General features: G+C 64.0%; 1 protein-coding gene across 2 annotated transcripts in view; it reads right to left on the minus strand.

Moving 5' to 3' along the window:
• Nucleotides 1–221: 221 nt before the first annotated feature.
• Nucleotides 222–26,267, minus strand: part of LOC142825942 (microtubule-actin cross-linking factor 1, isoforms 6/7-like) — a 199,083-nt gene continuing 173,037 nt past the window's right edge. For both annotated transcript variants that reach the window (XM_075918188.2, XM_075918187.2), the window contains 6 exons: nucleotides 19,113–19,275; nucleotides 16,650–16,804; nucleotides 10,691–10,765; nucleotides 10,360–10,477; nucleotides 4,743–4,900; nucleotides 222–4,622 (listed from right to left, as the gene is read on the minus strand). In XM_075918188.2, the coding sequence (XP_075774303.2) occupies nucleotides 4,380–4,622; nucleotides 4,743–4,900; nucleotides 10,360–10,477; nucleotides 10,691–10,765; nucleotides 16,650–16,804; nucleotides 19,113–19,275 (912 nt within the window). In that variant the 3' untranslated portion in view covers nucleotides 222–4,379. The remainder of the gene's footprint in view (nucleotides 4,623–4,742; nucleotides 4,901–10,359; nucleotides 10,478–10,690; nucleotides 10,766–16,649; nucleotides 16,805–19,112; nucleotides 19,276–26,267) is intronic.

The following is a 26,267-nucleotide window of genomic DNA, read 5'->3' on the forward strand; positions in this document are numbered from 1 at the left end:
TAACGGTGTGTGTGTGTGTGTGTGTGTCCCCTCCGCTGTTCTGGAGTAACTGTGTGTGTGTGTGTGTGTGTGTGTGTGTCCCCTCCGCTGTTCTGGAGTAACTGTGTGTCTGTGTGTGTGTGTGTGTGTGTCCTCCGCTGTTCTGGAGTAACGGGTGTGTGTGTGTGTGTGTGCGCGCGTGCGTGTGTGTGTCCCCTCCGCTGTTCTGGAGTAACTGTGTGTGTGTGTGTGTGTGTGTGTGTGTGTGTGTGTGTGTGTGTCCCCTCCGCTGTTCTGGAGTAACAGGGTGTGTGTGTGTGTGTGTGTGTGTGTCCCCTCCGCTGTTCTGGAGTAACAGTGTGTGTGTGTGTGTGTGTGTGTGTGTGTGCTCTCCTGCGCCTCAGTTTCCCTGGGCACTGCAGCACTATCTGCATGAGGGGGGCTGGGTGTGACTTGCTGGGGGGTATGTTCAGCCGCTCACAGGCCTGAGGCCCAGGTGACAGCAGATTACACCTGGGGCGGGGAAGCAGGACAAAGGAGGGGGCGGGGCTGCCTGGGGGCTGGGAGTGGGAGTCAGTTTTCATCTGGCTCAGGGAGAGGGAAGCCGAGCTGGCTTGGGGGGCAGCGAGGGGGCAGGGCCCTGGCTCTGGGCCCCTCATTCCCCAGACGGGCCGGGCTGGCAGCTCCTGGTTCCTGTCACAAGTCTGGGCTACGCCGTGTCCCTGGGACCCACAGACCTTCTCTTCTACCTGCCGCCTGAGAGTCCCGCCTGGCTGCCAGTGGGGGGCAGGGCCCGGCGTCTCCCCCACACCCCATGACACCCTTGCACCCAAGCTATGGCTGCTGAGCTCAGACACTTCAGGGCCGGGTGGGGGCCCAGGCTAGCTCCTGGTGCAGGGGGCTGGGGGTGCCTCTGTCATCACCCTGAGTCATCTCCTGCAGCGCCGGGGTGGTTCCCAACTGCCCGCACGGGGCACAGTCTGGGGTGTCCACAGGGAGGTTTGCATAGCTCCTGGCGCCAGGCCCAGCAGACGGACAGATGGACACAGCAGAGCCCTTTGTGCGGGACAAGTGGGGGATGGACAGAGCCTGCAGCAGAGCATGTGTACATGCACCTTCCCCCAAGGTACACATGCAGGTACACACACGCTGAGGTACACGCTGAGGTACACACGCACACGCTGAGGTACACACACGCTGAGGTACACGCTGAGGTACACACGCACACGCTGAGGTACACACACGCTGAGGTACATGCAGAGGTACACACGCACACTCTGAGGTACACACACGCTGAGGTACACGCAGAGGTACACACACACGCTGAGGTACACAGAGAGGTACACACACACACGCTGAGGTACACACAGGATACACCTCCTCCCTGAAGTACATACACAGGCACGTGCACCCCCCTAATGTATGCAAACAGGTACACACAGACCCACCCAGGTACACACCCAGGCACATGCACACCCGAGGTACACATGCAGCGACACACACACACACACACACACAAGTCTGTGATGCAGGTGCAGCTCCCTGAGCTACACACAAAGACATCCCCACCTATGGTGCTCACGCAGACAAATGCACATCCACCCAACGTACACACTGCGGGACACCCCCCCAGAGGTACAAGCGGCGGAGCGGGGGGGGTCTGCTCTGCGACCCGGGGTCCCCCTGCACTGGGCTGTGCTTCCCACTGAGGGTATGTCTACACTACCCTCCTAATTCGAAATAGGAGGGTAATGTAGTCATACCGCAATTGCAAATGAAGCCCGGGATTTGAATTTCCCGGGCTTCATTTGCATAAAGCCGGCCGGCGCCATTTTTAAATGCCGGCAGTTCGAACCCCGTGCTGCGCGGCTACACGCGGCACGGAGTAGCTAGTTCGGATTAGGCTTCTAATCCGAACTAGCTGTACTCCTCGTGGAATGAGGAATTGCGGTATGACTACATTACCCTCCTATTTCGGAATTAGGAGGGTAGTGTAGACATACCCTGACTCACCCACGTGTGGATTGGCCCGGACACCTGGGCCCAGCCGGAGGAGATAACGGGATTCCCGGGCGGAGGCTTCGAGTTGCTGGCTGGGGAACATGAAGGACTCAGCCTAAACAGGGCTGGAGGTCTAGGGGGCGATGGACCCACCCCGAGGGGGCTGAGGCTCCTGGCCCTGCCTCTGTACCCTCGTCCCGTCTGTGCTGGGCTGTGTCCTGGAGAGGCAGTAACCCCCGTTCTACCGGCTGGCGGAGTCTGTTCTCGCTGCAGGATTTGGGGGAACCCCGACTCGGCGTCACCGTACACATACAGATAACCCCCAAGGTGCACACAGGGACACACACACACCTGAGATACACCCACAGGGACACAAACATCTCAAGGTACACATGCAGGTACATCCTCAAGGACACACACACCTTGAAGTACACACGCAGGTAACCCCCCTGCGGTACATGTGCAGTTACCCTCCCAAAGGTACACATGCAGGGACACCCCCCCCCTCGAGGTACACACACAAGAACACACACACTCCTCCAGGTACACACGCAGGAACATGCACGCCCCTCCAGGTACACAGGCAGGGACATGCATGCCCCTCCAGGTACACATGAAGGTACACACACACGCCAGTTGAGGTACACACGCAGGGACACGCATGTCCACCAGGTACACATGCAGGTACAAACACGCACCCATTGAGGTACACACGCAGGTACACACACGCCCCTCCAGGTACACATGCAGGGACACACTTGCCTCTCCAGGTACACACACACGCCCATTGAGGTACACATGCAGGGACATGCACACACCTCCAGGTACACACGCAGGTACACACGCACACCCCTCCAGGTACACACGCAGGGACACGCACACCCCTCCAGGTACACGCACAGGGACATGCACACCCCTCCAGGTACACACGCAGGGACACACACACACCCCTCCAGGTACACGCTCAGGGACATGCACACCCCTCCAGGTACACGCGCAGGGACACCCCCCCCAGGTACACGCTCAGGGACATGCACACCCCTCTAGGTACACACGCAGGGACACACACACACCCCTCCAGGTACACGCTCAGGGACATGCACACCCCTCCAGGTACACACGCAGGGACACACACACCCCTCCAGGGACATGCTCAGGGACATGCACACCCCTCCAGGTACACGCGCAGGGACACCCCCCCCAGGTACACGCTCAGGGACATGCACACCCCTCTAGGTACACACGCAGGGACACACACACACCCCTCCAGGTACACGCTCAGGGACATGCACACCCCTCCAGGTACACACGCAGGGACACACACACCCCTCCAGGGACATGCTCAGGGACATGCACACCCCTCCAGGTACACGCGCAGGGACACCCCCCCCCCAGGTACACGCTCAGGGACATGCACACCCCTCCAGGTACACGCGCAGGGACACACACACACCCCCCAGGTACACGCGCAGGGACATGCACACCCCCCAGGTACACGCTCAGGGACATGCACACTCCTCCAGGTACACGCGCAGGGACACACACACACCCCCCAGGTACACGCGCAGGGACATGCACACCCCCCAGGTTCACGCTCAGGGACATGCACACCCCTCCAGGTACACGCGCAGGGACACACACACACACCCCAGGTACACGCGCAGGGACACGCACACCCCCCAGGTACACGCGCAGGGACATGCACACTCCTCCAGGTACACGCGCAGGGACATGCACACCCCCCAGGTACACGCGCAGGGACATGCACACCCCTCCAGGTACACGCGCAGGGACACCCCCCCCCCCCCAGGTTCACGCTCAGGGACATGCACACTCCTCCAGGTACACGCGCAGGGACACCCCCCCCCCAGGTTCACGCTCAGGGACATGCACACCCCTCCAGGTACACGCGCAGGGACACCCCCCCCCAGGTACACGCTCAGGGACATGCACACCCCTCCAGGTACACGCGCAGGGACACACACACACCCCCCAGGTACACGCGCAGGGACACACACACCCCCCCCAGGTACACGCGCAGGGACATGCACACCCCCCAGGTTCACGCTCAGGGACATGCACACCCCTCCAGGTACACGCGCAGGGACACACACACACCCCCCAGGTACACGCGCAGGGACACACACACCCCCCAGGTACACGCGCAGGGACATGCACACCCCTCCAGGTACACGCGCAGGGACACACACACACCCCCCAGGTACACGCGCAGGGACATGCACACCCCTCCAGGTACACGCGCAGGGACACACACACAGCTCTCTGCTGCAGGGTCTGGCCTGGTTCTTCCATCCTCTCCAGCCCATGGCCCTGGGGCGAGCACACCTGAGCGGGGCAGGCGCTTGCCAGTCCGGGGGCAGGCAGGCGGTCTGCAGCTCTCAGGCAGGGGGGTCTTCGAGGGTCTCTGGAGGCAAGGCAGAGAGAAGGCCTGACCCACGAGCAGCGCTGGCCGCGGGCTGGGACGCCTGGTCTCCCAGGAAGTTCTCCTGGGCCAGGCTGCAGGCGTCCGGTTCTGGGCTCTCCCTGGGGCGCGCAGAGAAGCTCGGCTCAGCCCCGTCCGCCAGGAGGGAGCTGCGGGGCCGGGGGCACCGGTCTCCGGAGCGCGTCCGCCGCAGGACAGCCTGGGGGCAGAGACAGGTGGTTGCTCCCCATGTCGGCAGGGAGGGACCCGCTGCAGGCCTGGGCCGGGGGTACCCTGGGCACAGGCTGCCGTGGGTCCCCCTGCCCCCAGAGGTGCCTACCTTCCTGGCCAGTGGGCTGCTGGGGGCCGAGGCGCTGCTGTAGAGGCTGAGGCTGGAGTTGGAGCGGCTGGGAGACAGCCCTTTGGACAGGCTGCTGGCCCCGCAGGCGTCTGGCGACAGGTATTTCTCATTGATCTTCACGTTGGTGCGTCCCTTCACTGCTCGGGAGACAAGAGGTGAGCAGCAGGCAGGCAGGCCGGCCGCCTGGAGCCCATGGGCAGGGGCCTGCAGGCCTCCCCCGGGCTAGCTCTGGGCAGCAACAGCCGCGCAGATCATTTCTGGCAGCCAGCTCGCCTAGATTTGGGCTGCAGCGTTCACGAGCCAGCAAGGTCGAGGGGGTAGAATGCGGGGCTGGGAGCCAGGGATCCTGGGCTCTGTGCCTGGGGGAGGAGTGGGGTGTAGTGGTTAGAGCAGAGGGAATACAGGAGGGGCTGGGAGCCAGGGCTCCTGGGCTCTGTGCCTGGGGGGGGGGCAGTGGGGTGTAGTGGTTAGAGCAGAGGGAATACAGGAGGGTCTGGGAGCCAGGGCTCCTGGGCTCTGTGCCTGGGGGAGGAGTGGGGTGTAGTGGTTGGAGCAGAGGGAATACAGGAGGGGCTGGGAGCCAGGGCTTCTGGGCTCTGTGCCTGGGAAGGGAGTGGGGTGTAGTGGTTAGAGCAGAGGGAATGCAGGAGGGGCTGGGAGCCAGGGCTTCTGGGCTCTGTGCCTGGGAAGGGAGTGGGGTGTAGTGGTTAGAGCAGAGGGAATGCAGGAGGGGCTGGGAGCCAGGGCTTCTGGGCTCTGTGCCTGGGGGAGGAGTGGGGTGTAGTGGTTAGAGCAGAGGGAATACAGGAGGGGCTGGGAGCCAGGGCTCCTGGACTCTGTGCCTGGGGGGAGTGGGGTGTAGTGGTTATAGCAGAGGGAATACAGGCGGGGCTGGGAGCCAGGGCTCCTGGGCTCTGTGCCTGGGGGGGAGTGGGGTGTAGTGGTTGGGGCAGAGGGAATACAGGAGGGGCTGGGAGCCAGGGCTTCTGGGCTCTGTGCCTGGGGGGGAGTGGGGTGTAGTGGTTAGAGCAGAGGGAATACAGGAGGGGCTGGGAGCCAGGGCTTCTGGGCTCTGTGCCTGGGAAGGGAGTGGGGTGTAGTGGTTAGAGCAGAGGGAATACAGGCGGGGCTGGGAGCCAGGGCTCCTGGGCTCTGTGCCTGGGGGGGAGTGGGGTGTAGTGGTTGGGGCAGAGGGAATACAGGAGGGGCTGGGAGCCAGGGCTTCTGGGCTCTGTGCCTGGGGGGGAGTGGGGTGTAGTGGTTAGAGCAGAGGGAATACAGGAGGGGCTGGGAGCCAGGGCTTCTGGGCTCTGTGCCTGGGAAGGGAGTGGGGTGTAGTGGTTAGAGCAGAGGGAATACAGGAGGGGCTGGGAGCCAGGGCTTCTGGGCTCTGTGCCTGGGAAGGGAGTGGGGTGTAGTGGTTGGAGCAGAGGGAATACAGGAGGGGCTGGGAGCCAGGGATCCTGGGCTCTGTGCCTGGGAAGGGAGTGGGGTGTAGTGGTTAGAGCAGAGGGAATACAGGAGGGGCTGGGAGCCAGGGCTCCTGGGCTCTGTGCCTGGGGGGGAGTGGGGTGTAGTGGTTGGAGCAGAGGGAATACAGGAGGGGCTGGGAGCCAGGGCTTCTGGGCTCTGTGCCTGGGGGGGGGGAGTGGGGTGTAGTGGTTAGAGCAGAGGGAATACAGGAGGGTCTGGGAGCCAGGGCTCCTGGGCTCTGTGCCTGGGAAGGGAGTGGGGTGTAGTGGTTGGAGCAGAGGGAATACAGGAGGGGCTGGGAGCCAGGGCTTCTGGGCTCTGTGCCTGGGAAGGGAGTGGGGTGTAGTGGTTAGAGCAGAGGGAATACAGGAGGGGCTGGGAGCCAGGGATCCTGGGCTCTGTGCCTGGGAAGGGAGTGGGGTGTAGTGGTTAGAGCAGAGGGAATACAGGAGGGGCTGGGAGCCAGGGATCCTGGGCTCTGTGCCTGGGGGGGGGAGTGGGGTGTAGTGGTTGGAGCAGAGGGAATACAGGAGGGGCTGGGAGCCAGGGCTCCTGGGCTCTGTGCCTGGGGGGGGAGTGGTTGGAGCAGGGGGATTCCTGAGTTCTGTGCCTAGGATAGGAAGTGGGGCCTAGTGGTTAGAGTAGAGGGCATATGGAGCGGGGGAACTAGGAGTCCTGGGTTCTGTGCCACAGATTGGATTAGGAAGTGATGGCTAATGGTTAGAGCTGGATGAAAGGGGAGCTGGGAGCCAGGAGTCCTGGGTTCTGTGCCACAGATTGGGTTAGGAAGTGATGGCTAATGGTTAGAGCTGGATGAAAGGGGAGCTGGGAGCCAGGAGTCCTGGGTTCTGTGCCACAGATTGGGTTAGGAAGTGATGGCTAATGGTTAGAGCTGGATGAAAGGGGAGCTGGGAGCCAGGAGTCCTGGGTTCTGTGCCACAGATTGGGTTAGGAAGTGATGGCTAATGGTTAGAGCTGGATGAAAGGGGAGCTGGGAGCCAGGAGTCCTGGGTTTTGTGCCACAGATTGGGTTAGGAAGTGATGGCTAATGGTTAGAGCTGGATGAAAGGGGAGCTGGGAGCCAGGAGTCCTGGGTTCTGTGCCAGGGAAGGGCGTGGAGCCTAGTGGTTAGAGCAGAGGCGGGGGCACTAGAGCTCCTTGGCTTGGTTGCTAGTTTGGCTACAGATGCCATGTGAGTTTGTGGAGGGGCAGCTGGGGTTCGTCAGCCCCCTGAGGTATCTGCCCCCCACTCGCTCCCTTCCCATCCTGCAGCTGGGGCGACCCCTGCAGGCTGGCACAGCAAAGGGCAGGCAGCTGCTCAGCCAGCCCCCTCCCCTGCTGCTCCCTGGGGGTTCAGTCCTGCAAGCAGGTCTGCTAGGCTGGGGACTGGGCAGGACAAGCTGTGGGTTAGCAGTGGGGCAGGCGAGAGGCCCTGGGGCAGGTGAGGGTCTGGAGTGGGGCAGAGGGGCCGTGGGGCGGGCGAGGGTCTGGAGTGGGGCAGAGGGGCCGTGGAGCGGGCGAGGGTCTGGAGTGGGGCAGAGGGGCCGTGGAGCGGGCGAGGGTCTGGAGTGGGGCAGTGGGGCCGTGGAGCGGGCGAGGGTCTGGAGTGGGGCAGTGGGGCTGTGGGGCAGGCGAGGGGCCCTGGGGCAGGCGAGGGTCTGGAGTGGGGCAGTGGGGTGGGCGAGGGTCTGGAGTGGGGCCGTGGGGCAGGCGAGGGGCCCTGGGGCAGGCGAGGGGCCCTGGGGCAGGCGAGGGTCTGGAGTGGGGCAGTGGGGCCGTGGGGCGGGCGAGGGGCCCTGGGGCAGGCGAGGGTCTGGAGTGGGGCAGTGGGGCCGTGGGGCAGGCGAGGGGCCCTGGGGCAGGCGAGGGTCTGGAGTGGGGCAGTGGGGCCGTGGGGCAGGCGAGGGGCCCTGGGGCAGGCGAGGGTCTGGAGTGGGGCAGTGGGGCCGTGGAGCGGGCGAGGGGCCCTGGGGCAGGCGAGGGTCTGGAGTGGGGCAGTGGGGCCATGGGGCGGGCGAGGGGCCCTGGGGCAGGCGAGGGTCTGGAGTGGGGCAGTGGGGCCGTGGGGCGGGCGAGAGTCTGGAGTGGGGCAGTGGGGCAGTGGGGCCGTGGGGCAGTGGGGCCGTGGGGCGGGCGAGAGTCTGGAGTGGGGCAGTGGGGCAGTGGGGCGGGCGAGGGGCCCTGGGGCAGGCGAGGGTCTGGAGTGGGGCAGTGGGGCCGTGGAGCGGGCGAGGGTCTGGAGTGGGGCAGTGGGGTGGGCGAGGGTCTGGAGTGGGGCAGTGGGGCCGTGGGGCAGGCGAGGGTCTGGAGTGGGGCAGTGGGGCCGTGGGGCGGGCGAGGGGCCCTGGGGCAGGCGAGGGTCTGGAGTGGGGCAGTGGGGCCGTGGGGCAGGCGAGGGGCCCTGGGGCAGGCGAGGGTCTGGAGTGGGGCAGTGGGGCCGTGGGGCAGGCGAGGGGCCCTGGGGCAGGCGAGGGTCTGGAGTGGGGCAGTGGGGCCGTGGAGCGGGCGAGGGGCCCTGGGGCAGGCGAGGGTCTGGAGTGGGGCAGTGGGGCCATGGGGCGGGCGAGGGGCCCTGGGGCAGGCGAGGGTCTGGAGTGGGGCAGTGGGGCCGTGGGGCGGGCGAGAGTCTGGAGTGGGGCAGTGGGGCAGTGGGGCCGTGGGGCAGTGGGGCCGTGGGGCGGGCGAGAGTCTGGAGTGGGGCAGTGGGGCAGTGGGGCGGGCGAGGGGCCCTGGGGCAGGCGAGGGTCTGGAGTGGGGCAGTGGGGCCGTGGAGCGGGCGAGGGTCTGGAGTGGGGCAGTGGGGTGGGCGAGGGTCTGGAGTGGGGCAGTGGGGCCGTGGGGCAGGCGAGGGGCTCTGGGGCAGGCGAGGGTCTGGAGTGGGGCAGTGGGGCCGTGAGGCAGGCGAGGGGCCCTGGGGCAGGCGAGGGTCTGGAGTGGGGCAGTGGGGCCGTGGAGCAGGCGAGGGGCCCTGGGGCAGGCGAGGGTCTGGAGTGGGGCAGTGGGGCCGTGGGGCAGGCGAGGGTCTGGAGTGGGGCAGTGGGGCCGTGGGGCGGGCAAGGGGCCCTGGGGCAGGCGAGGGTCTGGAGTGGGGCAGTGGGGCAGGCGAGGGGCCCTGGGGCAGGCGAGGGTCTGGAGTGGGGTAGTGGGGCCGTGGAGCGGGCGAGGGGCCCTGGGGCAGGCGAGGGTCTGGAGTGGGGCAGTGGGGCCGTGGGGCAGGCGAGGGTCTGGAGTGGGGCAGTGGGGCCGTAGGGCGGGCGAGGGGCCCTGGGGCAGGCGAGGGTCTGGAGTGGGGCAGTGGGGCCATGGGGCGGGCGAGGGGCCCTGGGGCAGGCGAGGGTCTGGAGTGGGGCAGTGGGGCCGTGGGGCGGGCGAGAGTCTGGAGTGGGGCAGTGGGGCAGTGGGGCGGGCGAGGGGCCCTGGGGCAGGCGAGGGTCTGGAGTGGGGCAGTGGGGCAGTGGGGCGGGCGAGGGGCCCTGGGGCAGGCGAGGGTCTGGAGTGGGGCAGTGGGGCCGTGGAGCGGGCGAGGGTCTGGAGTGGGGCAGTGGGGTGGGCGAGGGTCTGGAGTGGGGCAGTGGGGCCGTGGGGCAGGCGAGGGGCTCTGGGGCAGGCGAGGGTCTGGAGTGGGGCAGTGGGGCCGTGAGGCAGGCGAGGGGCCCTGGGGCAGGCGAGGGTCTGGAGTGGGGCAGTGGGGCCGTGGAGCGGGCGAGGGGCCCTGGGGCAGGCGAGGGTCTGGAGTGGGGCAGTGGGGCCGTGGGGCGGGCAAGGGGCCCTGGGGCAGGCGAGGGTCTGGAGTGGGGCAGTGGGGCAGTGGGGCAGGCGAGGGGCCCTGGGGCAGGCGAGGGTCTGGAGTGGGGTAGTGGGGCCGTGGAGCGGGCGAGGGGCCCTGGGGCAGGCGAGGGTCTGGAGTGGGGCAGTGGGGCCGTGGGGCAGGCGAGGGTCTGGAGTGGGGCAGTGGGGCCGTGGGGCGGGCGAGGGGCCCTGGGGCAGGCGAGGGTCTCCCTGGGGGGCAGGGCTCCAGTGAGGAGGCTCCGGGCAGCTGAGCAGGGCTCTCTGTGCCCAGGGACTCCGCAGCCCCTCTGCTCCCTGGAGCTAGGGAGCCGGCCCACCCGGCCTGCTCCCCTACCTCTGCAGGGGTCGTTCTTCACCAGGAACTCGTCGAGCGCGATCCAGCCCCCGCCCACTCTCACCATCAGGGTGCTGCGCAGGATCCGCACCATGCGCAGCTGCTGCGACTCGCCGAACTGCAGGGCAGAGATGGGGCAGCCGGTGAGGCGCGGGACCCTGCAGCCGGCAGGGCAGAGCCGCTGCGGGCTCCCGGCAGAGGGGCCGGGCTCGGGGACAGGGCTGGCCATGCTCATGGGCCCAGGCGGCCGAGCCGGCAGAGCCACGCCAGGGTCCAGCCGTCCCGGCTCACCCAGGGCAGGTGGGAGCCGGGGGCTGGGCCTGGCACTTACCCGGTACCGGTTGGCGCTGATCTGCTCCACCTGGAAGCGCTTGGCACAGTTGCATTGGGCCACCTGCCGGTTGACCTGGAACAGCACACGGGTTAGGGCTGGGCCAGCAGGCCCTGGCTGGCAGCCTGGAGAGCCCTGGCGACAGCATCTGCCCTCCTACGCCCCCCGGAGCACCCACCTACAGGGGCCCGCGAGCTGCCCAGCCCTGGAGGGGCCATCGCAGAGGCCAGCTCTAGCCGGCCCATGCCAGAGCCCCCACAGCCCAGCAGCCAGATGGGGCAGGTCGGCTGTGGCTGTCACCCGGTGTGACGCAGCGCGGGTGTTGTCCACTGTTGCAGTCCTGTGTTCACTCTGTTGTTATATTTACAGTGTGTGCGTGCGCCTCAGTTTCCCCTGGGCACTGCAGCACTAGTTGCATGGGGGGGGCTGGGTGTGACTCACTGGGGAGGCATGTCCTGTCCTGAGACCGGGGACAGCAGGAGGACAAAGGGCAGGTGGCGCTGACACCAGCTGGGCAGTAGGGCCTGGGGGATGGGTCAGTCTCCTCCGGGCTAGGAGGTGAGAAGGGGCTTAGGGCAGGAAAACGGTAGAAGGGCCCGGGCCCCCTTCTCCCCCAGAGGAATGAGGCTGCCTGCTCTGGGTCCCTGTGGAACATCGCTCCCGCGCTGCGCGTGTCCCTGGGAACCAATCAACCTGCTGTTCTACCTGCCGCCCGAGAGTCCTGTCTGGCTGCGGACGGGGGTGCAGGGTCGGGGACCCCCCCACATGCTGGGGCACCCCACACCTGGACCCGCTCCGCCCTGCCTCCATACCTGGGCCTGCTCTTTTCCACTCTAACGTCTGGAGTCGCCCCTCCCTGCCCCCTCATCTGAACCTGTGATGTTATTGGATTCTGGTGTGAACATACAAAATACTGTTGCAACCACTGTTCTAGGTTTGCACCAAATGTTGCACAAAGTGGGCCAAGTGAGGTGTCCATGGAAAGCAGATGGTTGTTTACTTTGCTCGTGTGCACGTGTCATTTCTGTGTGTGAAGTGATGAGTGTTGGCTCTGGACTTGTATTTCACAGGTTTGCTTCTGGGAGACAGCAACAGGCTTCCCTGCCCTCCCCCCCCCCCACACGTGGAAGGGTGGCTAGTCAGTGACTAGCAGCACTTGATTGACAATGCACCTTGAGTGGTGTGAATCCACAGTTGCTGTGAATGTTCAGGCCAGCATGTGAGCCAGGGCGGCTGCGGAGGCTGTGTCTACACTTCAGTTCTTTTTCCGATTCTTTTTTTGGAAGAGGCTTCTCCGACATTTGGCCATCTACACGGGGCCAAACGAGGGGAAAACCTCCTCTTTCAGAAGAGCCCTTATTCCTCACAAAATGAGGAATACAGGGCTGCTGAAAGAACACGCCTGCTTTTTCAGAAACTGATCCAAAAAAGCGGACGCACTCCTGAACACGGCAGAGGTATCCCGGAAAAACTCTGTAGTGTAGACAAAGCCGGAGTCACGCTTGGACGGGTTGGAAAAGGGAGGGAGCATAGGCTATAATAGGAGAGAGGGGCAAAATCAAATCAGTATCTAAGGGTATGTCTACACTACCACCCTAGTTTGAACTCGGGTGGTAATGTAGGCAACCGGAGTTGCAAATGAAGCCTGGGATTTGAATTTCCTGGGATTCATTTGCATCTCGCCAGGCGCCACCATTTTTAAATGTCCGCTAGTTCGGACTCCGTGCCCACAGCTACATGCGGCATGAACTAGGTAGTTCGGACTAGGCTTCCTATTCCGAACTACCGGTACATTTCGTTCCACGAGGAGTAACGGTAGTTTGGAATAGGAAGCCTAGTCTGAACTACCTAGTCTGCGCCGTGTGTAGCCACGGGCATGGAGTCCGCACTAGCGGACATTTAAAAATGGCGGCGCCTGGCGAGATGCAAATGAAGCCCGGAAAATTCAAATCCCAGGCTTCATTTGCAACTCCGGTTGCCTACATTACCACCCGAGTTCAAACTAGGGTGGTAGTGTAGACATACCCTTAGATGTCTGTATAAAATGCAAGGAGCGTGAGGAACAGGCAGGAAGAACTTGAAGTGCTAATAAATAAACACAACTATGACAGTTGGTCTCACACAGACATGGTAGGATAATACACACGACAGGAATGTTGGTATAAAGGGTTCAGCTTGCTCACAAAGGAGAGGCGGGGAAAAACAGAGGTGGTGTTGCCTTATATATTACAAATGTACACACTTGAACTGAGATGGAGCTGGATGTAGGAGACAGATTTGTTGAGAATCTCTGGATTAGATTAAAAGGGATAAAGAAACAAGGATGATGTCATGCTACGGGGTCTACTACAGGCCATCTACCCAGGCAGAAGAGGTGGATGAGGCCACCTATAAAAAGGGGAATTAGAACAACCCAGGAAACTACAGACCAGTCAGTTTAACTTCTGTGTCAGGGAAGATAATGGAGCAAGTAATTAAGGAAATCATCTGCAAACACCTGGAAGAAAATAAGGTGACAGGTAACAGCCAGCATGGTCTAGTAAAGAACAAATCATGTCATACTAATCTGATTGCTTTCTTTGACAGGATAACAGTCTTGTGGATAAAGGAGAAGCAGTAGCTGTGGTATACCTAGACTTTAGTAAGGAGTTTGATACGGTCTCGCATGATCTTCTTATCAATAAACCAGGGAAATACAACGTAGACGGGGCTACTATAAGGTGGGTGCATAACTGGCTGGATAACTGTACTCAGAGTGCAGTTATTAATGGTTCACATGCTGAAAGGACAGAACAAGAGAAGTTCCACAGGGGTCTGTTGTGGGACGGTTTGGATGAAGGCATAGAGAGGATGCTTATTAAGTTTGCAGATGATCCCAAGCCAGGAGGATTGCGAGTGCTCTGGAGGACAGGGTCATAATTCAAAATGATCGGGACAAACTGGAGAAGGGGTCTGAGGTAAACAGGATGAAGATTAATAAGGACAAATGCAAAGTGCTCCACTTAGGAAGGAACAATCCATTTCACACACACAGAATGGGAAGTGACTGTCTAGGAAGCAGTACAGCAGAAAGGGATCTAGGGGTTATAGTGGACCACAAGCTGAATATTTCTCAGCAATGTGACACTGTTGCAAAAAAAGCAAATGTGATTCTGGGCTGCATTAACTGGAGTGTTGTGAGCAAGACACGAGAAGTCATTCTTCCGCTCTGCTCTGCGCTGGTTAGGCCTCAGCTGGAGTCTTGTGTCCAGTTCTGGGCATCACATTTCAAGAAAGACGTGGAGAAACTGGAGAGGGTCCAGAGAAGAGCAACAAAAATGATGAAAGGTCTAGAGAACATGACCTATGAGGGGAGGCTGAAAGAACTGGGCTTGTGTAGTTTAGAAAAGAGAAGACTGAGAGGGGACATGAGAGCGGTTTTCAAGTATCTAAAAGGGTGTTACAAGGAGGGAGAAAACTTGTTCCCCTTGGCCTCTGAGGACAGGACAAGCAGCAATGGGCTTAAACTGCAGCAAGGGAGGTTCAGGTTGGACATTAGGAAAAAGTTCCTGCCTGTCAGGGTGGTCAGACACTGGAATAAATTGCCTAAGGAGGTTGTGGAATCTCCGTCCCTGGAGATATTGAAGAGCAGGTTGGACAGATGTCTATTAGGGTATGTCTACACTAGTTTGTTCTTTCGAGCTAGGTAAGCAAATGAGGGCAATTGGAGTTGCAAATGAATCCCGGGATTTAAATATCCCAGGCTTCATTTGCATGTTCTCGGGCGCCGCCATTTTTAAATCCCCCTTAGTCTGAACTCCGTGCCCACAGCTACATGCAGCATGGAGTAGGTAGTTCGAATTAGAGATCCTAATTCCAACTACCTACTCCGTGTCGTGTGAGGGCAGGGGCTGGACTTGATGATCTCGCAAGGTCTCTTCCAGGTCTAGTGTTCTATGTTTCTATGCTCAGCTGAATTGCTCATGTGACAAACTCCATCTTGGGAGGTACCTGCGCCCAGTGAAAAGAATGGGATTCCCTCCACATGGGGAAGGGGATAAAGAGGGCTCTGGGGGTCCCTCCATCTTTGTCTTTATTTTAGCTACTCACTTCTGGGGCACAGGGAACACTGGGGTGTGTGAGGGGAGGTGGGGGATGGGTTATCACCTCTCCCCTGTGTAAGGGAGGCTGGGGGGGCACAGGGAGCACTGGGGTGTGTGAGGGGAGGTGGGGGATGGGTTATCACCTCTCCCCTGTGTAAGGGGGGCTGGGGGGCACAGGGAACACTGGGGTGTCTGAGGGGAGGTGGGGGATGGGTTATCACCTCTCCCCTGTGTAAGGGAGGCTGGGGGGGCACAGGGAGCACTGGGGTGTGTGAGGGGAGGTGGGGGATGGGTTATCACCTCTCCCCTGTGTAAGGGTGGCTGGGGGGGCACAGGGAGCACTGGGGTGTCTGAGGGGAGGTGGGGGATGGGTTATAACCTCTCCCCTGTGTAAGGGGGGGCTGGGGGGCACAGGGAGCACTGAGGTGTCTGAGGGGAGGTGGGGGATGGGTTATAACCTCTCCCCTGTGTGAGGGGGGCTGGGGGGCACAGGGAGCACTGGGGTGTCTGAGGGGAGGTGGGGGATGGGTTATAACCTCTCCCCTGTGTAAGGGCGGCTGGGGGGCACAGGGAACACTGGGGTGTCTGAGGGGAGGTGGGGGATGGGTTATCACCTCTCCCCTGTGTAAGGGGGGCTGGAGGGGCACAGGGAGCACTGGGGTGTCTGAGGGGAGGTGGGGGATGGGTTATCACCTCTCCCCTGTGTAAGGGGGGCTGGGGGGGCACAGGGAGCACTGGGGTGTCTGAGGGGAGGTGGGGGATGGGTTATCACCTCTCCCCTGTGTAAGGAGGGCTGGGGGGCACAGGGAGCACTGGGGTGACTGAGGGGAGGTGGGGGATGGGTTATCACCTCTCCCCTGTGTAAGGGGGGCTGGAGGGGCACAGGGAGCACTGGGGTGTCTGAGGGGAGGTGGGGGATGGGTTATCACCTCTCCCCTGTGTAAGGGGGGCTGGAGGGGCACAGGGAGCACTGGGGTGTCTGAGGGGAGGTGGGGGATGGGTTATCACCTCTCCCCTGTGTAAGGGGGGCTGGGGGGGCACAGGGAGCACTGGGGTGTCTGAGGGGAGGTGGGAGATGGGTTATCACCTCTCCCCTGTGTAAGGGGGCTGGGGGGCACAGGGAGCACTGGGGTGTCTGAGGGGATTGCTCGTGTGACTTTGCATTAGCCAGTGTGGCTGGTTTCGTGCCGTACGGGGAGGACCCCAGTCCTGGGCTGGAAGTAGCCCCGGCTCTGAGCAAGTCGCCCTGAACAGATTGTCTCAGGAGTGTCCCCGGAGCTCCCGCGTTGCCCCCGCCTGCCAGAGGCCTGGTGCCATGTGCACCCCGCTGACCGCTGGCCGAGGGAGGCACAGACGACCTGTCGTGGGGACTCCTGCCCGGTGACGCCAGCCCCGGCCCCTTCCACAGCCGCGCGTTAGCTGGGGAGAAGCGGAGGCCTTAGGAACGGCCTGGCAAAGCCAGTGTCTCCGGGGGGCTGGCCTGGCATACGGAGCGCCTGCGGCGTGGAACCGCCTGCGAGCGCCTGCTCCGGGCAAAGGCTCCATAGTGGGTGGTGGAGGAAGGGCCCCTGGATCCTGGGCGCTGAAGCCCGAGACATGCAGGCAGGAGTCAGGCTGCATTGCTCCTGGGGGGGGACTGCACGGGGGACTCAGGGCAGGGTGGAGTCTCCAGCGCTGATCAGGCTGAAGTCCTGTCACAGGCCCTGCTCTAGGGGCTGTCTGGGCTGCCCTCTGCCCTGCCTGGCGCCGCAATAGCCCAGGCCATGGCTCTGGCTCCCGCGCGCTGCCCATCCCCCTTGGCAGTAGCAGCCAGTGCTCGCCGCTCCAGCTCCCGGGCCCTCCCTGCCCCTGAGCCGCCGGTCCTGCGCTCTGGGTACCTCGGCCTGGATCTGGTCGGCGTCGGCGGCCCTCCGCAGCGGGTCCCGGCTGGGGTGCAGGGCGCTGACGAACTCACAGTAGTCGATGAAGCCGTCACCGTTCATGTCAAAGATACTGGCCACGGCGCTCATCTCCAGGACATTAGTGGGGAACTCTGGGGGGGAAGTGGGCAGTCAGAGAGCCCCTCCTGCCCCTGCAGCCGGGGCTCGGCAGGCCAGCCCCAACCCGAGGGAGAGATCCCCTTGTGCGGGACTCTGCCCCTGCGCCCGTGTGCTTGCACATTACTCTGTTCCTTGCACAAAGGTCGGACCCCACTAGTCCCCGAATGCCGGCCAGCGTTGCTCCCACCCGTGACCCCCAGCCACCGCATCGTCACCATGGGGACCAGGGGATGCATGGCGTACGCAGTTTGCAGCAGCCAGGCCAACCGGAGCGGGGCTCAGCACAGGTCGGGGAAGGGCGCGGGGCTCGGCACAGGTCAGGGAAAGGTGCGCGGCTCAGCACAGGTCGGGGAAGAGCGCGAGGCTACGCACAGGCCGGGGAAGGGTGCAGGGCTCCGCGCAGGTCGGGGAAGGGCGCGGGGCTCCGCGCAGGTCGGGGAAGGGCGCGGGGCTCCGCGCAGGTCGGGGAAGGGCGCGGGGCTCCGCGCAGGTCGGGGAAGGGGGCGGGGCTCGGCACAGGTCGGGGAAGGGCGCGGGGCTCCGCACAGGGCGGGGAAGGGCGCGGGGCTCCGCACAGGGAGGGGAAGGGCGCGGGGCTCCGCACAGGGAGGGGAAGGGCGCGGGGCTCCGCACAGGGAGGGGAAGGGCGCGGGGCTCGGCACAGGGAGGGGAAGGGCGCGGGGCTCGGCACAGGGAGGGGAAGGGCGCGGGGCTCGGCACAGGGAGGGGAAGGGCGCGGGGCTCAGCACAGGTCAGGGAAGGGCGCGGGGCTCGGCACAGGTCAGGGAAGGGCGCGGGGCTCGGCACAGGTCGGGGAAGGGCGCGGGGCTCGGCACAGGTCGGGGAAGGGCGCGGGGCTCCGCACAGGTCGGGGAAGGGCGCGGGGCTCAGCACAGGTCGGGGAAGGGCGCGGGGCTCCGCACAGGTCGGGGAAGGGCGCGGGGCTCAGCACAGGTCAGGGAAGGGCGCGGGGCTCCGCACAGGGCGGGGAAGGGCACGGGGGTCAGCACAGGTCGGGGAAGGGCGCGGGGCTCAGCACAGGTCGGGGAAGGGCGCAGGGCTCCGCACAGGTCGGGGAAGGGCACGGGGCTCCGCACAGGTCGGGGAAGGGCGCGGGGCTCCGCACAGGGCGGGGAAGGGCGCGAGGCTCCGCACAGGTCGGGGAAGGGCGCGGGGGTCAGCACAGGTCGGGGAAGGGCGCGGGGCTCCGCACACGTCGGGGAAGGGCACGGGGCTCCGCACAGGCCAGGGAAGGGCACGGGGCTCCGCACAGGCCAGGGAAGGGCACGGGGCTCCGCACAGGTCGGGGAAGGGCGCGGGGCTCCGCACAGGTCGGGGAAGGGCACGGGGCTCAGCACAGGTCTGGGAAGGGCGCGGGGCTCAGCACAGGTCGGGGAAGGGCGCGGGGCTCCGCACAGGTCGGGGAAGGGCGCGAGGCTCCGCACAGGTCGGGGAAGGGCGCGGGGCTCAGCACAGGTCGGGGAAGGGCGCGGGGCTCCGCACAGGTCGGGGAAGGGCGCGAGGCTCCGCACAGGTCGGGGAAGGGCGCGGGGCTCCGCACAGGTCGGGGAAGGGCGCGGGGCTCCGCACAGGTCGGGGAAGGGCGCGGGGCTCCGCACAGGTCGGGGAAGGGCGCAGGGCTCCGCACAGGTCGGGGAAGGGCACGGGGGTCAGCACAGGTCGGGGAAGGGCGCGGGGCTCGGCACAGGTCGGGGAAGGGCACGGGGGTCAGCACAGGTCGGGGAAGGGCGCGGGGGTCAGCACAGGTCGGGGAAGGGCGCGGGGCTCCGCACAGGTCGGGGAAGGGCACGGGGCTCCGCACAGGTCTGGGAAGGGCGCGAGGCTCCGCACAGGTCGGGGAAGGGCGCGGGGCTCCGCACAGGTCGGGGAAGGGCGCGAGGCTCCGCACAGGTCGGGGAAGGGCGCGGGGCCCCGCACAGGTCGGGGAAGGGCGCAGGGCTCCGCACAGGTCAGGGAAGGGCACGGGGGTCAGCACAGGTCGGGGAAGGGCGCGGGGCTCCGCACAGGGCGGGGAAGGGCGCGAGGCTCCGCACAGGTCAGGGAAGGGCACGGGGGTCAGCACAGGTCGGGGAAGGGCGCGGGGCTCCGCACAGGTCGGGGAAGGGCACGGGGGTCAGCACAGGTCGGGGAAGGGCGCGGGGCTCCGCACAGGGCGGGGAAGGGTGCGGGGCTCCGCACAGGTCGGGGAAGGGCGCGGGGCTCCGCACAGGTCGGGGAAGGGCGCATGGCTCCGCAGACGCCAGAGGGACCCCCCACTCTCGGCCCAACACCCCTGCTCACTGGAGGAGAGGACACTCTGGATAAACTCCTGCTGACTGATCCGCCCATCCTGGTCCCGGTCGATGCTTCGGAAAACATCCAGGACCCGGGATTTCCTGTGGCTGATCCACTCCATGTACCGCTTCCTCCAGACGCCGAAGTCAAAGTGCGCAAACTCCTCCACCTCAGAGACAGGGACACCAGGAATGAACTGGGGAGAGGGGCTTGGATGGGCAGGGGCGAGACAGAGCGAGCCCTGAACCCCACGGCAGCTGGGTGGGTCTGGCCGGGGGCGAAGCAGAGCGAGCCCTGCACCCTACGGTGGCTGGGTGGGTCTGGCCGGGGGCGAGGCAGAGCAATCCCTGCACCCCACGGCAGCTGGGTGGGTCTGGCCGGGGGCGAGACAGAGCGATCCCTGCACTCCACGGCGGCTGGGTGGGCCCAGCCGGGGGCGAGGACAGAGCGATCCCTGCACCTCCCGGCAGCTGGGTGGGTCTGGCCGGGGGAGAGGACAGAGTGAGCCCTGTACCCCATGGCAGCTGGGTGGGTCTGGCCGGGGGTGAGGACAGAGGGAGCCCTTGTGAGGTAGTGGGGGTGCCTTGCTAGGGCTGTGGCAACCTCTGCTGTCTGTAGCAAGACCCAGCAGGGAAGGGGGGAGTCATTATGCAAAGGTGGCTCCAAACTGGTCCGACCAGCCACCCCCCATGGAGAGGAACAAAGGAAGGTGGAATGCTGCCCTGGCTGGGGGGCAGGGCTGGAGGAGAGTGAGTTAGTTCCTGTCTGGAAAACAGGGGAGAAGGAGCTGGGGAGGGGGCTGGGACTCCCCCATCTCAAGGGGGCACTGAGGCCTCTTAGCCCCAGTTCCTGTAACCAGATTACATCTGTGCTGTGCTATATCCTGGAGAAGCAATAAACTCCCTCCATTCTACTGGCTGGTGGAGTCTGTTCGTGCCATTCCAGGGGTGCAGGAGACGGGGGACCCCCAACGCGCCGTCACACTGGTGTCAGGAGTGGAATGCACTGCACCCCGTGGATGGAGCTTCCAGCGGCGAGCGACAAGGCACAGTAGAAGCAAGAGCCCTGGAGCCAGGCATGCTGGAATCAGAGCGAAGCGGTTCCTGGTAATCGTGGGGCGCTGCAGCACTAGACTGGTGAGTCTGCACCGAGGGGACCAGCAGGCAGATGGCCTACACCCGACTCTTGAAGGCAGAGCTGGTGAAGCTGTGCAGAGAGAGGGGCTTGCCTGTGCAGAAAGCAACCAAGGCCCAGCTGATTGCCCAATTAGAAGAAAATGACTAGCCACGGGGCCAGGATCTTGTCCCCAGGGGAAGCAGCCAGACCCCTCCTGAGAGCGTGTCAGGCTCTAAGAGGGGAAGGAGCGCTGGAACCCACCGGAGAGATGAGACAGCTTCCCCCCGGAAGCCTGCAAGCCGTAGCCCATCTAGGGCAGGGGCCAGCCGAGCAGAGCTGCGGCGGCTGGAGATCCAGCTGCGGATGAAGGAATTGGAGGTAGAAGATCGAGAGAGGGACCGCCAGGACCGAGAGAAGGAGCGCCAAGATCGAGAGAAGGAGCGCCAAGATCGAGAGAGGCAGCGACAGCATGAGTTGGCCATGGCAGAGCGGAGAACCAGCGGGGTCCCGGCTACACTGAATGCGGATGGGCCCCAGGGTCCCGGGGCTGCCAGGCGCTTGGAGAGGCTCACGGTGGCCCAATTGAAGGACATGGGCGACATAGACGGGTTCCTCAGCTCCTTTGAGAGGGCTTGTGAACTGTAACGGGTCCCCCCAGCTGACTGGCTACAGGAGCTCGTCCCCGCACTGAGCCAGGAGGTGGCCGGAGTGCTCGGTCAGCTGGAGGACCTACAGCCAGGGGATTACAACCGAGTCAAGGAGGCCCTGCTGCACAAGTTCGGGCTGACCCCCGAGATGTACAGGAAGAAGTTCCGGGGGGTACAGAAAGGACCACGGGAGACCAATGTGGACCTGGCCTCCCGCCTGGCGCAATACAGCCGCAAGTGGGTGTCTGGAGTCGGAGCCCAGACCACAGAGGAGCTGCTTAAGCTGGTTATGATGGAGCAGCTCTATGAAGCGTGCCCACCCAAACTGAGGCTGTGGCTCAAGGACCGGAGACCAGAGAACCCCCAGGAGGCCGGGAGACTGGAGGATGAGTTCACGGAGAGCCGGTCCGGGTGTGAACGGGAGTCCCGGAGAGAAAGAGAATTGCGCAGAGACCGGTTCTCAGCTGAGCGACGGAGAGAGGCACCTCTGAGGCGAGCCCCAGGGACCAGGACCAGTCATCGGTGACCTAGAAAACCAGCCAGGACCCAGGCAGAGCCGACCCGAATGGGCCCACAGAACCTAACTTGCCATCGCTGTGGGCAACGAGGCTACAAGAGGGCTCAATGCACCAGGCGCAAGAACAGGTCCCATGACCTGGGACTTTCCAGGGTTAACTGGCTGGGGCGGGAGGAAGGGCAGGCTGCCCCAGAGGCAGGGGCTGGCCGGCAAACCTCAGCTCAGAGTGGGGGGAAGGATGCTCGGTGCACCTCCCCTGGGAAGTCTGACCCTCGGGAGGCGGATTTCTCCGTGCACCAGGTGGGGGCAGGGAGGCCCCTGCGGAGGGACTGCCTCGTACCCCTGGAGATGGATGGTAGGAAGGTGACGGGTTTCTGGGACATGGGGGCGGAGGTGACGCAGGCCCGACCCGACATAGTGGCCCCAGACCGTATGCTACCCGACACTCAGCTGACACTGAGGGGCATAGGCGGCACCCCCTTTAAGGTACCTGTAGCCAGGGTGCATCTGAAGTGGGAGGCCAAGGAGGGCCCCAAGGAAGTGGGGGTGCACCCGCACTTGCCCACCGAGGTGCTGATGGGGAGTGACCTGGAGGAGTGGCCAGACGGACCCCACAGGACGCTGGTCACCACCCGTAGCCAGAGCAAGCGAGGGGCTGGTGACCCGGAACTCGAGGAGGTCCCCCAACAGGGGGCCCAGGGCCCCGTCCCAGCAGACCTAGAGTTGGACTTAGGCAGTGGGGGAAACCATGGCCCTGTCCCAGCCCCAGCTGCTGAATTCCAGGCTGAGGTGCAGGCGGATCCCTCTCTGGAGGCCCTGAGGGATCTGGGTGCAGCTCAAACCCTAGGAGGAGATTGCCAGAAGTTCCGGTGGGAAAGGGGATTTCTGTACCGGGAATGGCTTCCCCCCAGGAAGGTAGGGGCGTGGGGGCTCCAGCGGCAGCTGGTGGTCCCCCAAAGGTATCGCCGCAAGCTGCTACACCTGGCCCATGACATCCCGTCCGGCTGAGGCTGCTCCAAAACTTCTACTGGCTGGGGATGTTTGCAGCTGTCCAGCGGTACTGCCGGTCCTGCGACTCCTGCCAGCGAGTGGGGAAGGCCCAAGACAGGAGGAAAGCTGCGTTGAGACCCCTGCCCATCATAGAGGAGCCTTTCCAGAAGGTGGCGATGGATATTGTGGGGCCCTTTAACAGAGCGACCCGGACGGGGAAGAAATACATCCTGGTGGTGGTGGACTTTGCCACCCGCTACCCCGAGGCCGTGGCCCTGCCCTCCATCGAGGCAGATGCCCTGCTGACCATTTTCAGGGATCCAACTTCATGTCGGCCCTGCTCCGGTGCTTGTGGGAGAAGAGTGGGGTGCAACACACCTGGGCCTCGGCGTATCACCCCCAGACCAACGGGTTGGCGGAGCGGTTCAATGGGACTCTGAAGCAGATGCTACGGACCTTTATGCACAAACACCCGCAGGACTGGGACAAGTACCTACCCCACCTGCTGTTTGCGTACAGGGAAGTGCCCTAGGAGTCCACGGGGTTCTCGCCGTTCGAGCTGCTATATGGGAGGCGAGTGAGGGGCCCCCTGGACTTACTGAGAGACGAGTGGGAGGGGAAGGTCTCCCCGGAGGGTGAGCCGGTCGTGGATTACGTCCTGACGTTCCGGGAAAGACTCGCCGAGCTCATGGGCCTGGCCAGAGAGAACCTGAGCAGGGCCCAGAGGAAGCAGAAGGTCTGGTACGACAGCAATGCACGGGCCCGCACCTACGCTACCGGGGACCAGGTGATGGTCCTGATCCCCGTGCGGAAGAACAAGCTGCAAGCCGCCTGGGACGGCCCCTTCAAGGTGATTAAGCAGCTGAACGAGGTGAACTACGTGGTGGAGCTGACGGGCCGGACACGCGGCCAGCAGGTATATCATGTTAACATGATGAAGCCGTACTGGGACAGGGAGAACTTGGTGCTGGCCGTGTGTAAGCCCTGGGAGGAGCTGGGGGAGGATCCCCTGGTGGGCCTGTTCCCTGGGACCGGAGAGGACTCTTTACTGGAGTCAATTTCCCTCTCGGACCAGCTCACCCCGGCCCAGCAGGCCGAGATCCGAGAGGTACTGCGCTCCCACCAGCAGCTGTTCCCCGACAAGCCTGGTCTCACCAGCCTGGCTGTCCACTGGGTGCAGACGGGCACTCACCCCCCGGTGTGCTGCTCCCCATTCAGGGTCACGGGGAAGACAGCCCAGGACCTGGAGAGAGAGGTCCAGGACATGTTGGCCCTGGGGGTGATCCAGCCGTCCTCCAGCCCCTGGGCCTCTCCGGTGGTGCTTGTTCCCAAGAAGGACGGGTCGATCCGGTTCTGTGTGGACTACCGGAAGCTCAATGCCATCACTGTGTCCGATGCCTACCCGATGCCAAGGCCCGATGAGCTCCTGGACAAGCTGGGGGGAGCTGGTTACCTCACGACCCTGGACCTCACCAAGGCTCTACTGGCAGGTGCCGCTAGACCAGGAGGCCAGACTGAAATCGGCTTTCATCACGCCACTGGGGCTCTATGAGTTCCTGGTCCTGCCCTTCGGCCTCAAAGGGGCGCCGGCCACGTTCCAGCGCCTGGTGGACCAGCTGCTGTGGGGAATGGAGAACTGTGCCCTAGCGTACATCGATGATACCTGCATCTCCAGCCAGGCCTGGGAGGACCACGTGGCCCAGGTCAGCCAGGTACTGGATCGGCTGAGGGAGGCTGGGCTGACCGTAAATGCTGGGAAGTGCAAGGTTGGAATGGCCGAAGTGTCCTACCTGGGCCATAAGGTGGGGAGCGGCTGCTTGAAGCCAGAGCCGGCCAAAGTGGAGGCCATCCGAGACTGGCCTGTGCCCCAGACCAAGAAGCTGGTCCAGGCTTTCTTTGGGATGGCGGGTGTGATGGCACGTTGGGGGTCCCCCGTCTCCTGCACCCCCGAAATGGCACGAACAGACTCCACCAGCCAGTAGAATAGGGGTGGTTTATTGCTTCCCCAGTACACAGCACAGCACAGATGTCATCAGGTTACAAGGCAGGCCTAGGATGCCTCAGCCCCCCTTGATATGAGGGGTCTCGGCTTCTAAACCCCCCAGCCATTGCTGAGGCTGCTTCCTCCATGCTCCCAGACAGAAAACTAACTCACTCTCCTCCAGCCCTGCCCCCCAGCCAGGGCAGCATCCCCCTTCCTTTGTTTCTCTCCATGGGGAGTGGCTGGTCAGACAGGTTGAGACCCTTTGCATAATGACTCATCCTGTTTTGCTGGGCCGTGTTCCCAACTGCAGCCAGTGGGGGTTACCCCAGAGCCAGCAGCATAGAAACCAGCCAGGTACCCCCACTACATCACAGCGGGGTACTACCGGAGGTTTGTACCCAACTTCAGCTCCATCGCTGCCCCGATCACAGAGCTGTGCAGGAAGGGGAGGCCCGACAGGGTGGTCTGGACGGAGCAGTGCGGGGGGCTCCTGTGCACTGAAGGAAGCCCTGGCCAAGGCCCCAGTGCTGGTAAATCCAGACTTCGACAAGCCCTTTATCGTGTTTACTGACGCCTCGGACACCGGGCTGGGGGCGGTGCTGATGCAGGCGGACGAGAAAGGGGAACGTCACCCCATCGTGTACCTGAGCAGGAAGCTGCTGCCCCGGGAGCGGAGCTACGCGACCGTGGAGAGGGAATGCCTGGCCATGGTGTGGGCCCTGCAAAAGCTGCAGCCGTACCTGTTTGGCCGGCGTTTCACGGTGTAACCGACTCCTGCCCCCTGACCCAGCTGCACCAGATGAAGGGGACCAACACCAAGCTGCTGCGGTGGAGCCTGCTCCTGCAGGACTACGACATGGAAGTGACCCACGTCAAGGGAAGCGCCAACATCATCGCCGACGCGCTGTCCTGTAGCGAGGGGCCCGAACTTCCCCAGGTCACGAGCGGAGTGACCCTGCTCAGTTCGCTCTCGGAGGGGGGAGAACTGTGACGTAGTGGGGGTACTTGCTGGGCTGTGGTGACCCCTGCTGTCTGGAGCACGGCCCAGCAGGGAAGGGGGGAGTCATTATGCAAAGGTGGCTCCAAACTGGTCGGACCAGCCACCCCCCATGGGGAGAAACAAAGGAAGGTGGATGCTGCCCTGGCTGGGGGCAGGGCTGGAGGAGAGTGGGTTAGTTCCTGTCTGGAAAGCAGGGGAGAAGGAGCTGGGGAGGGGGGCTGGGACTCCCCCATCTCAAGGGGGCACTGAGGCCTCTTAGCCCCAGTTCCTGTAACCAGATTACATCTGTGCTGTGCTATATCCTGGAGAAGCAATAAACTACCTCCATTCTACTGGCTGGTGGAGTCTGTTCGTGCCATTTCGAGGTGCAGGAGACGGGGGACCCCAACGCGTCGTCACAGCCCTGCACCCCACGGCAGCTGGGTGGGCCCGGCCGGGGGCGAGACAGAGCGAGCCCTGCACCCCACGGCGGCTGGGTGGGCATGTGCCATGGAGGGGTGAATGGGCACGGGCCGGGGGCAGGGACTGGTGAATGTTACCAGTGCCCCCCAGGGCGGGCACACTGGGCAAGTTACTGAGCGGTCAGGCTCCCCCTCAGGGGTGTGACCCCCCCCCGAGTGCAGCATGGTGCAGGGCTGTACAGTGCCTCCCCCCCCCCGAGACCATTTCACGGAGGCACCTTCACCTGCAGCGCCAGAGGAAACCTGCGCATGGCTCCTTCCCCAGTGAACGCCCCACACATGTCGGGGCAGGCCTGAGCCCCCCACACGGGAAGGGGAGGAGCCGTGATGTTACGGCAGGTTGTGACATAGTGGGGGGGAACTTGCTGGTTTCTATGGGTCTGTGGTAACCCCACTGGCTGCCGCCGGTACCACAGCCCAGAAGGACAGGGATGGGGCATTATGCA

The sequence above is a fragment of the Pelodiscus sinensis genome, chromosome 2 (genome assembly GCF_052426305.1).
Source record: "Pelodiscus sinensis isolate ZL-2025 chromosome 2, ASM5242630v1, whole genome shotgun sequence".
Classification (NCBI taxonomy): domain Eukaryota; kingdom Metazoa; phylum Chordata; order Testudines; family Trionychidae; genus Pelodiscus; species Pelodiscus sinensis.